Consider the following 12241-nt stretch of genomic DNA (forward strand, 5'->3'; position numbering starts at 1 on the left):
GCTGGAGGAAGGTTCTGGAGTTCACCGGCTGATCGGACTACGCATGCGTGGGAGTTTCCCGCCAGGACTAACGGCACCAACATTCCATCTTCGTGATGCCTTTTGAAGTTATCTCACACCTGACACTTGGGAGAATTATGATTGTACTGTAACTGATGCCAAGGGGTGGGGAATGGGCTATTCTATATATCAATCACTTTCGCGCCTAAATATTCAGATTTCGCTTCGCTATGCCTTTAATCATTTTTAATTAGTAAAAGTACACTTGATTTCCACACATGGAGTCTCGTGGTCTTTCTTTCCTAATTATTTAATGGAGAGGTGCTGACATTACGTCTTTCCAGAAAGGACATCTCCAGACAAGGCCAGCCTTCATTCCTCTTGTCCCCATCATTCTCAATCCTGAGAGCGGGTTCTGGTGGAGACTGGCTCTGATCAGGCATGGTTGGCCTGGCCCAGCCGAGAAACAAGGTGAGGACGAAGGGAAGGGAAGGAAAAATCTACATAATCTACAGAGCAACAGTAGCTCTGACAAAGGGAGGACAAATAGTATTTTTGGGGGGGGGGGGGTTCTGTCTGCTTTGAACCAACCCTCTAGTCAAAGCGAAAGGAATAGAAGGATTTACATACCTCCAAAGTCAGGCCGGAGACGGACATCGTACCCTTTCAGCAATTTGTCCACAATATCTTTAACCACGGATAAATTCCCAGTGGCTGGGCTGGAAGACAGAAAGGGTTCATGTGATCTGGTCACTATCAGCGCCCCACACCCACATCCGCGCCCGCACCCAGCATCCCACAAGATCCTAGGCTGTAGTCTTTCTTTCTTTCTTTCTTTAATTTTATTTGTATGCCGCCCTTTTCCCTGAAGGGACTCAGGGCGGCTCACAACTCAAAAAGGGAGGGGAAAATACAAACAAAGTAACAGAAACACAAAAACCATACATAGTTAAAAACACAACAATCGTACCATTCGGAATGGGGCGGCGAGTCTTTAGCCCCAGGCCTGTCGGAACAGCCAGGTTTTAAGGGCTATGCGGAAGGCCTGGAGGGTGGTGAGGGTACGAATCTCCACGGGGAGTTCGTTCCAGAGGGTCGGAGCAGCCACAGAGAAGGCTCTCCTCCGGGTAGTCGCCAGTCGACACTGGCCGGCTGATGGAATTCGGAGGAGGCCTAGTCTGTGGGATCTAATTGGTCTATTGGAGGTAATTGGCAGCAGGCGGTCTCTCAAGTACCCAGGACCAATACCATGAAGGGCTTTATAAGTGACGACTAGCACCTTGAAGCGTACCCGGACATCAACAGGCAGCCAGTGCAGCTCGCGGAGGATAGGTGTTACGTGGGTGAACCGAGGTGCACCCACGATCGCTCGCGCGGCTGCATTCTGGACAAGCTGAAGTCGCCAAATACTCTTCAAGGGCTGCCCCATGTAGAGCACGTTGCAGTAATCCAGTCTGGAGGTCACAAGTGGTAGTGACCAAGAGAAGCTTAATAAAAGAGAAACAGCTGCTCTGGCCAGGGAAAGACTGGGATGGGGATGGGGGGATCTCAGCCACCACAATTGCAGCAGGTTGGCTAACTCCCACACCTCCTGTCAGGTTGCTCCCACTGCCTCTCCTGAACCCAGACGGTCCCGCCCAGAAGTTGCTGTGCCGTTTCCTTCCCTCCCCACAGCCTTCTGGGTGTATGGGGAAGGGATCTGCATCTTCAGGGCATCCTGGTTCATACTGGCAGCCTCACAGCTTCTGCCCCACAACACCTGCTGTTCCTTGACCTCCCATGAGAGGTGCAACTTCTGAAATCAGCCCCCAAGGCCATGATGGCCTTTACACAAAGAAAGACACCGAGGCTGCTCGAGCCCCCTTCCTTTTCCTGAATATGGTTGTCATTCCTGCTCTCCCTGATCCATCCACTGCCAACCAGGCAGGAGACTCCTGCGCCCTGGGAAACACTCTAAAGAGCCACTGCCTTTCTACAGCCGATGAGAGGCTCCATCTTGGCCTCGGTGGTCTTGGTGCGATGAGCCTGTCTCTTTCCCAAATCTCTTGTTTTCCTCTTAGAAACAGAAGGCCAGCAATGCTCTTTTCCGTCCCTCCAAAAGGGGCAGGGGGGGATGGAGAGGAGGAAGCCGGTGGAGGCACAAAGGATGCTAAAAAGCCTGTGGCCTGAGGCCAAGAACCCACCATCCAGCCGTTGCTCCTCCCTCCTGCAACCGATGCACTACACGCAGCCCCACGGACTTCCTCGCTCTCTCTGCAGGCTGGTTCATGCAGTCATCATTCCCATCGCCCTTTCCCAAGGCAAAGGCACCATTTGCTTGGCCATATAAATCGAATAAACCTAAACCCAGATCGAAGGTGAGCAGAAGCTGCAGCAATGCTCCCAGGGAGTCAAGGTGGGTTGGGAGCAGGAGAACCCTCCAGAGCCATCCCTCCTGCCCACCATCCCATGTGTGATTCAGACACAATCAGCAGATGAAAGCAGCATGTGGCCTCTCTCTCTCTCTCTCTCTCTCTCTTTCCCTCCCTCCCTCCCTCCCTCCCTCCCTCCCTCCCTCCCTCTCTCTCTGTGTGTCTTCAGCCAAGCTGAGGAAGCCTTTCTTTTCCACCAGGGCTGCTGTTAGTGGGTTAAAATTCCTCCTGGGCTTCATGGTATTGGACCTGGGTACTTGAGAGACCGCCTGCTGCCAATTACCTCCCAAAGACCCATTAGATCACACAGGGTTGGCCTCCTCCGGGTTCCGTCTACCAGCCAATGCCACCTGGCTACTACCCGGGGGGGAGGGCCTTCTCTGTGGCAGCTCCGGCCCTCTGGAATGAGCTCCCTGCAGGGATTCGGACCCTCACCTCTCTCCAGGCCTTCCGGAAAGCCGTCAAAACCTGGCTGTGCCGGCAGGCCTGGGGTTGATGAGTTCCCCTCCCCTCTCGACTTGTGTGGTTGCGTGATTCTTGCTTATTTTAATGATCTGTACTCTGTTTTATGTTCCCCCTTTCCCTTTTTGAATTGTTCGCCGCCCTGAGTCCTTCCCGGAGGAGGGCGGCATACAAATAATAAAATTCAATTCAATTCAATTCAATTCCTATTGATTCAATCCAGAAGAAGACATGGGGAGATGGGTTTGCCTCTTGTCTTCCGAAGAAGCCCCCCACCCCCACCCACCCCCGGGCCTTTGGGCAAAGGTGAACCGGTGCTTTAAGAAGCCAGCAGGCATGCTGACGAAGCTGGTGCATCCTTTCTAAAGATTGGTGGGGACGGTCCCTTTCAGGATACTGTGCACAATTTCTGGCCTTCTCCCTCCCTCCTTCCTCTTCAAAAGTATCTCAAAGAAGGGAAATCATACAGAAAGGGGGTGGTTGAAATGATCAGGAGATGGAGGCTTGGCAGCCTGTAAAAGGATTTAAACATATCTAATGTGGGTCAATCAAATCAAGCAAAGGATTTTTTCCCCCCTAAAAGAATAGACTTCATGGAAATCATCCCGTGACACAGGAAGGCGGCAGGAGATTTGAACCTGACTAGAGGGACGTTTATCTTCAAGCATGAAATTCATGGGATTTGTTACCGGAAGGCACAGGCAGCGCTGGGCAGTTTTTATGAGAATGGAGAAAACATGGAAGACTCAAATCCCGATGGCACTATACTTCCTTACTAGGCGCAAGTACTGCCTGATTCCATGGCAGGAATAAAGGTGATTTGATCATTCTACCCATCGGTTTTTCACAGCTCACGATCCCCTTTGGTCTTCCAATGGGAACCAAGAGCCCAATCCTGCAAAGCTTTCCTCAGATGTTGGGCTTGATGGAATCAGCTTCCAGCCCCTTCTGACATCATCTGTCCCTTCACACAGGCTCCTTTCTTTCCCTTCTTCCATGCAACGTTGAGCATTTCGAAGAGACACAGAAAGAGACCAATGATGGGCTAAAGATTGCTCTTTGCCAGGATTTCCCCCCCACTCCCCTTAAGCCTAACCTGAGTATCATAGGAATGGCTCAGAAGAAGATGCACAGGAGTGGGCCAGCTGTGATACACCCAAGCTTCGGGAGATCTTAATCATGTAGGAGGCTTACTTAGACTACCAGTTCTTTCCCAACTGCCCAAGGAAGGTTTGGCACATGGGTAGCTCCACTTTCCACGTTCAGATTTTCAGTTTTTGACTGCCTGGATGTTTTGCATTGTGTGTCAAAAGGGAGCCTGATATGGGAGAAGAACAGAAGGACTTGAACGTAAAGGCCTGCCCCATGGTCTTGTCTCTGGTTAGAAGAGTGGCTTGGGGGGGGGGAAGTCGGTGGACTCCCCTTAACTGGCAAAAGTCCTCCTGCTCTTCTGCCACTTTTGCAGAAGAGTCTTCCTCCCCCTTCCAAAATGGGGGTGGGTGGGGGAGGAGGCCTTTGGGCATTGATCTCCCTCTAAACCCAACACACACACACACACACACACACACACACACACAGACACACACAGACACACACACACACACACACACACACACACACAGACACAAACACAATCTATTTATAGTCGGATTCCAATTTCAGCAGGGCCAACGGCTGGACAGCTCCGTCTCTTTAAGGAATCTGAACCCTGGATAGAAACGCGGCCTCCAGGTCCCGATTCCTCTGGCCCCCCCCCCCCCCCGCCACCACCACGGTTAGGCAGGCAGAGGAGGCAAACGACCCGCCCGGCGTGGCGGTTCGAATCCGGCGTCGGATCGCGTGCAGACCATAGCCGACCTGGCAGGGGCAGCGGTGCGCTGGCGCCGCTTCTGCCTCGCCGCCGATCTCTCTCTCCCCCCCCCCCAATCCCATCCCCATCTCGCCGCGGCGCCAGCAGCTCCCTCGGGGGGTCCAGAGGCGCAACAACAGCGGCGATTTGCTCCGGCGGCAAATAGCCAGCAGCGATGTCTTCCCACGGGCCCCTCCCCGCCACGGGCCTCCTCCGGGGTCAGCCTCTTTTGCCCGCTCCGTCGGCCGGCCGGCCACTCTCCCTCCCTCTCCCCCCCGCGGGACTGAGCGGGTCCCCTTTATCGGCGACTCGAGGGTGGCGCAAAGCAATGCGGGAGGGGGGGGGAGGCTCTGCAGCCCAAGCTCGCCTCCCCGCTCCGACGTCGCTTCTTACCTTTGAGCGCAGCAGGCTAGACAAAGAGCTGCCAAGGCAGAGACGAATCCACTCAGCCTGCGTGCCTGAAATCTCCACATTTCCACCTCCAGGACCATGGAAGGGAGGGAAGGGGGAGGGCGGGAGGGGTGGAAGGGACCCGCGCTCGTCGCCCTCCTCGGCGCGCAGGAAGGGCCGGTGCCCGCGACCGATATCTTGGGTACCCGACGTCCGGGTGCTGCGGCGGCGGCGGCGGCTGCTTTTTAATCACATGAAGCATTTAAACATCGGGGAGGCAGGAGGGGAGAAAGCGGGAGGGGAGGGGCGCACGGAAGGGTCCCTCAGCGCCGGCCCGGCACGCCACTTCTGGCCCCCAGCAGCGGCAATTGCGGCAGCAGCACCATCCTCGGTTGCGCGAGCGAGCAGGCTCTCCTCCGGCGGCGGAGCAGGTCCCTCGGGAGCGAGCAGAGAGCAACGCTCGCGAACGGCCACAGTGAAACGTAGACTCCGTTCTCGCGGGCGGCGGCGGCGGCGGCGGCGAGGGCTGAGAACGGGAGGGAGGGAGGGAAGGGAGGGAGAGTGGGCGGGGGACCGCGGAAAAGAGCCTTCAGACGAGCGACCGCGCTGCCTACTGGGCGCCGCTGCTGCTGCCCCCCCCCCCGGCCCTGCCGCTACGCCGCCATCCGGCCGTCCAGAGGTTCGCTCCTGCCTCCTCGCCTCCTTCGGGACCGGGGGCGACGGACCAAGAGGAGACCAGGTCTAAGGCGAGCAGTCGGGCAGCGGCGAGCCAGCCACGCACCGTCCGGGCTCCCGGCAGCCCCCCCTCCCGCCCCTGCCTGGGTCCCCCTTCCCTATTTTTAGAAAGGGGCTGCCTGCGCACTTGGCTCGCTCCCACCGGGTGGCATTGGCAGAGCCGGAGATGCGGAAAGTGATTGGCACGGATGAACTGGAACGGGAGGGGCGGCAAGGAGCCCAGCAAAAAAAAAGGGGGGGTGGTGGAAGGGAGGCGGGGGCGTTTCCAGGGAGAGGAGGAAACGCCGCCCCCGCATGCGGATGAACAGAAGATGGTTCCGCGGATTTTCCCCGACCCGCACCACCTCCGTCACGAGGAGGGGGGAGAGGGAGGAGGGGCAAAAGGAGCCAGGGGGGCAAAGAGAGAGGGAGCCCACCTCCTGCCTTCGCTTGCTGCCCCACCAGTGAGCCCCACACGGCTCTTCTCGGGCTGGGGTCCTTCTCAAACCACCACCACCACCCCGGCAGCTTTGAGAACGCCTCCCGCACTTGGGTATCCTAGAGACCCTTCCTCACTCATCTCCCTATTTCCCCTCGCTCTAGCCTGGGGGGGAACCCTTCTCGGGCTTATCCAGTAGTGGCGGCGGCTGCGGCGGCATGATCTTTCCTTGCTTAAATCGACCGAGGGCCCTCGTGTGTGGTTCCTTTGCCTTTCTCCCCCACCGTCCCTGCTCCCCACTTTGGAGGGAAGGCGCTCATGTGACCAAGGATCCGGCATCAGGCATTGGTCGATCCCCGGGAGATGCGCTTGTATCTCAGCGAGCAAACGAAGAAATGCGGACCATTGGCCACTCGCAAGCCAATCAGAGACCCTCGGCAGTATTTCCCCATCACCACAGTGACGATAGTCGCCGTGGTTAGTCAGCCAGGAGAACACCCCGCTAACAAGCCCGCAAGATGCCACCCTGGTAGCACCGAGGGCTGAGTTAGAACTCAGGACCCGCCAAGAGGAGAAGCCCTTCCGTGCCGGTGTAAGTACTCCTCTCCCTCCAGCTGCCCACCTGCGAGGGCAAAGGGCTCGTGCCCTTCAGCGAGAGCAGGAGAAAGCTTGCGATGCTCTCCTCCCGCGGGCGGGCCAACTGGGGCAAAGCAGGGCATGCTGAGCCAAGAAGAGCCCCCATTTCCAGGGAGACCACGGCTGGGTTCCTTCTGCTTTCTTGCCGGTAGATTTCTACTTCAAAAGATCTCCTTCCTCAGGTCTGGTTTGGGCATTGCCCCGCTCCCTACCGGAATTCCAGGAGAGCCAAACAATCTGAGTGGTACTTGGCATCTCCCTCAACTGTCTTCACTATTAAGTATAAATTGGATGCACTTTCATTTCAGTTGATGTCTGAACATGTTTTCTAGTATACTTTTTCCTTGTTTCTATTCTAAAATAAACAGACCGACCCTGACCCCTTCCCCCTCCTCCCCCCCCCCAGGCGAGGACTGGCAAACGGATGCCACAACACTCCCTTTCTAAACATAGAGCCATAAGTAGGAGGGGGGAATTGACGCTCACGTAGGCTAACCTCCTACGGGATGTGGGGGGGATCTGTGCTACAGCTGGGCTACTCCATGCCAACCTCCTATCTTGAGTGCCCTTTAGATACATGGGAGGGAATCCATAAGAAATGGTGGACCAGAGACAGAAAGAACAGGTAGTTGAACAGTCAGCCTTGTGTGTGGGCGCACATGTGCACAGATGTGTATGTAAAACTGTATGTTTCTACAGGACAGGGAACAGAGAACTATCTGTCTGATACATGTTGATGTTGGAAGGTCCCTGTTCCGGAAGGAAGGAGGGAAGGAAGGAGAGAAGGAGAGAAGAAAGGAGGGAAGGAAGGAGGGAATGTAGGAGAGAAGGAAGGGGGGAAGGAAGGAGGAAAGGAAGGGGGAAAGGAAGGAGAGAAGGAGAAAAGAAAGGAGGGAAGGAAGGAGGGAAGGAGAGAAGGAGGGAAGGGGAAGGAGGGAGGGAAGGAAGGGGAGTAGGAGAGAAGAACCGAGGGAAGGAAAGAGGGAGGGAAGAAGTAGGACCGTTGTAAGATAAGATGGATCTATGGGATGTTAAAAAAGCAATCTTCAAGTATATTGTCAACAGTAGGGAAAAATGTTATAAATACATATTATTAATAACAGTTATGAGATCATATAATTGTGAATGTATATATGAAATTGATAAAATTAAAATATTTTAAAAAAAACTTATTTAATTATCAAGGAAAAGGCCCTTTGTTTAGAGCAGTGTTTCTCAACCTTGGCAACTTGAAGATGTCCGGACTTCAACTCCCAGAATTCTGGGAGTTGAAGTCCGGACATCTTCAAGTTACCAAGGTTGAGAAACACTGGTTCAGAGGAAGGCGGGGTGTTTCTTGGTAAGAGGTGCTCCTTAGAGAATTCCCATGTTCTTTCCGCTCTCCTTAACTCAGAAAGGGAAGAATCCTGAAGCTTCTGAGGATTTTGCTGTTCGGAGAAGATCCTCCCTGATTGCTGCTCAATTCAACATTTTTCACCAGCCTCCTTTTTTCTATTTTCTATTCTGTAACCACACTTGGCCAAATAAAGTATCCTATCCTATCCTATCCTATCCTATCCTATCCTATCCTATCCTATCCTATCCTATCCTATCCTATCCTAAATTTATCTTTCCTTTCTTCCAAAACTACATCAGGATACTTTTGCACTAATTCAAATTATATATCTATATCTTCTGTGACTTCTCATCTCATTTCTGTCAGCTATACTGTCTTTGAGGTGTGGTCAGTGAATATATGTAAATAATTTGGTTTACTGGGCCACTGGTTCCTGTTTAATTCATCCCTGTTGCCACTCAGGAACCATTTCATCTTGATGTGAATAGAACAGAACAGAACAGAATTCTTTATTGGCCAAGTGTGATTGGACACACGAATTTGTCTTTGGTGCATAGACAAATACATAATTTGTACATAAATTTGTACATAAATTTGTACATAAATTTGTACATAAATAGACAAGATACATTCATTAAGAATCATAAGGTACAACACTTAATGATAGTCATAGGGTACAAATAAGGAACCAGGAAACAATCAATATCAATGATCATTCCTATCATCCATCTCCTCCCACTTATGACTGCATGACCGTAACTTTGTTGTGTATCCTTACGATTTATATTGATATTGTTTCCTGATTGCTTATTTGTACCCGATGACTATCATTAAGTGCTGTACCTTATGATTCTTGATGAATGTATCTTGTCTTTTTATGTACACTGAGAGCATAAGCACCAAAGACACATTCCTTGTGTGTCCAATCACACTTGGCCAATAAAGAATTCTATTTCTATTCTATTCTATTCCATTTTTATTTCTATTTCTATTTCTATTTCTATTTCTATTTCTATTCTATTTCTATTCCATTCCATTTTTATTTCTATTCTATTCTATTTCTATTCTATTCCATTTATATTTCTATTCCATTTCTATTTCTATTCTTTTCTATTTCTATTCTATTCCATTTTTATTTATATTCTATTTCTATTCTTTTCTATTTTTATTTCTATTTCTATTCTATTTTATTTCTATTCTATGTTATTTCTATTCTATTCTATTTCTACTCTATTCCATTTTTATTTCTATTCTATTTCTATTTCTATTCTTTTCTATTTCTATTCTATTCCATTTTTATTTCTGTTTCTATTTCTATTCTTTTCTATTTCTATTTTTATTTCTATTCTATTTTTATTTCTATTTCTATTCTATTCTATTTCTATTCTATTTCTATTCTATTTCTATTCTATTCTATTTCTATTCTATTCCATTTTTATTTCTATTCTATTCTATTTCTATTCTTTTCTATTTCTATTCTATTCCATTTTTATTTCTATTTCTATTCTATTCTATTTCTATTCTTTTCAATTTCTATTTCTATTTTTATTTCTATTCTATTTCTATTTCTATTCTATTCTGTTCTAAGAGGTGGTAGTATAGGAAGGTTTCTCCTAAAGTCTACCTCCATTTCTATGGTTTAACACTATGACGCAAGTGTTTTCTTACAAGGGTGCTGAGCATTTCACCAATGGGGGGGGGAGGCATCTCATAGGTTTGATGGTGAATGCAGTCCCCCTCCATATGTGTGGGGATTATTCATTACCATTATCAGCACTGTTTTGCCTTGCTGACCTGGAGGGAGGATGAAGCGGGGAGAGGGGGGAGGATCCATCTCTTTCCTTCTCCTGTTCTGAAGCCACATTAGGACCTGAGACAACTTGACCTTCGGGGCTGAGCAAATCAGACCCTCGGACCTTCTCTGCCAGCTCAGGGATGGGGGGAGTGTATATTACCAGGTGGCCAGGGAGGGCCCTTCCCCACCTTCCCTCTCTCAAGCTGGGAGTGCCCGGAAAAGAATCCCCAGAAAATTTCTCTTTTCTGGCATGGCTTCAATGTCTAAAATTGTGTTCCTTCCTTTCCAGAAGTAACCATGCGCCCATCTCCCTGGAAATGGGGAGAGTGTCCCCTCAGACGCCTCTGGGAATACTTGCAGGCTTTGTCAAATCATACTGCATTATTGCTTTTTCTGCATTCTTATATTTTTTATAAATGATTCTGATTCCCTGCTCTGGAGTAATAAGGGATTCACCCTCCCTTAATACACATCTCTATTTTCCCCCCTGTTTTGTTTCCAATAAAGCAATAGCTCTTTCCAGGCCTTTACCTGTGTCTTTTGAGGCATCGTATTTTCTAAACCGCGTTCCCCACTGGATGATCCTGCAGGGATGTATATATACAAAAATATATGTGTTGTCCCCAAAACCGGGCTCTTGCGTGGTGTCGAAGCTGATAAGTCACCGGACACAAGGTGTGATGCAGAATTACACTTTTTATTTTTGTACCGAGATATAAGGAGCCCGGTTTGCAAAGCTAACCAAAGGGCCAAAAGTAGAATCTTACAGCAGTTTTTACAGTCAAGGGATGGTCGTGTTCAACCCTTTCGAGCCGAGGTGGCGCAGTGGGTAGAGTGCAGTACTGCAGGCCACTTCAGCTGACTGTTATCTGCAGTTCGGCGGTTCAAATCTCACCGGCTCAAGGTTGACTCAGCCTTCCATCCTTCCGAGGTGGGTAAAATGAGGACCCAGATTGTTGTTGGGGGCAATATGCTGACTCTGTAAACCGCTTAGAGAGGGCTGAAAGCCCTATGAAGCGGTATATAAGTCGAACTGCTATTGCTATTGCTTTCCCCTTCCCCTAATAATGCATGCATAACAGATCATATTGATTGGTTATTTGGATTTCACGTCTCTTGTTTTTCACCTCATTTCACGGGTATCTTGCGAAGTGTGCCACCTCTATGTGCGTTTTGGAGTTTTTCTCATAAGCGAGCGCTATTCTTGTCCCTAACATCCTGGCTAGTGGTTTTAAGGTGCTAACTTTTGTCTCGCTGTTAATGTGCAAGCCCCCCCCCTCCTTCATATTGCGGAGCAGAATAAAAGAAGAAACATTTTTTTCTGAGGCAGCTCCCCCACGACCCCCCTCCCTCTTCAGTGAGAGTGTCAGATGCTGCTTCGCTTTAATAACCAAGAAAGAAACCACTCAACTCCATTTTGCAGAATTAAGAGTACTTTTTACTGATTATAAGTAAATAGAAGCTAAGCAAAGCTGGATCTGAGCAAAAGCGCACGCAAAGCAGTAGATATCAGTACATGATCCATTCCACTCCCCTTGGTAACCCCAGTCCATAGTCCAATCCAATAGCTGTCAGGTGGGAGACATCTTCAAAAAAAAGTTAAGTTATGAACTGTGTATAAGAAAAAAAACTTTTCTGCAAGTCCCTGGGTCTTTCTATTCTGCAGGCACTTAGTGAGGTCAGACTCACCTGCTGATGCTACCTGGGATAAAGGTTAGATATCGGTGGATACCCTTGGGAAGAGCCACAGTTGCTCTGCAGCAGGATTCGGACTGAGAGCTGGAAGCTGCTGTATCTGTCCCTCTGCGCTCTACATGGGGCAGCCCTTGAAGAGTATTCGGAGACTTCAACTCGTCCAGAACGCAGCCGCGCGAGCGATCGTGGGTGCACCTCGGTACACCCACGTCACACCTATCCTCCGCGAGCTGCACTGGTTACCGATCAGTCTCCGGATACGCTTCAAGGTGCTAGTCGTAACTTATAAAGCCCTTCATGGTATTGGATCTGGGTACTTGAGAGACCGCCTGCTGCCAATTACCTCCCACAGACCCGTTAGATCACACAGGGTTGGCCTCCTCCGGGTTCCATCTACTAGCCAATGCCACCTGGCTACTACCCGGGGGAGGGCCTTCTCTGTGGCAGCTCCGGCCCTCTGGAACGAACTCCCCGCAGGGATTCAGACCCTCACCTCTCTCCAGGCCTTCCGAAA

At 50.4% G+C, this 12241-nt stretch overlaps 1 protein-coding gene across 1 annotated transcript in view; it reads right to left on the minus strand.

Annotated features, from left to right (window-relative positions):
- The window catches only part of LOC116515871 (gamma-aminobutyric acid receptor subunit beta-4), a 49237-nt gene extending 44009 nt beyond the window's left edge, over positions 1–5228 (minus strand). Inside the window, exons 1-2 of the mRNA XM_032228156.1 lie at positions 5116–5228; positions 631–719 (exon numbers count right to left, since the gene is read on the minus strand). Coding sequence (XP_032084047.1) covers positions 631–719; positions 5116–5213 — 187 coding nt within the window. The 5' untranslated portion in view covers positions 5214–5228. The remainder of the gene's footprint in view (positions 1–630; positions 720–5115) is intronic.
- Between the last annotated feature and the right edge of the window lie 7013 nt (positions 5229–12241).

This window comes from Thamnophis elegans, chromosome 12 (genome assembly GCF_009769535.1).
Source record: "Thamnophis elegans isolate rThaEle1 chromosome 12, rThaEle1.pri, whole genome shotgun sequence".
Classification (NCBI taxonomy): Eukaryota; Metazoa; Chordata; class Lepidosauria; order Squamata; family Colubridae; genus Thamnophis; species Thamnophis elegans.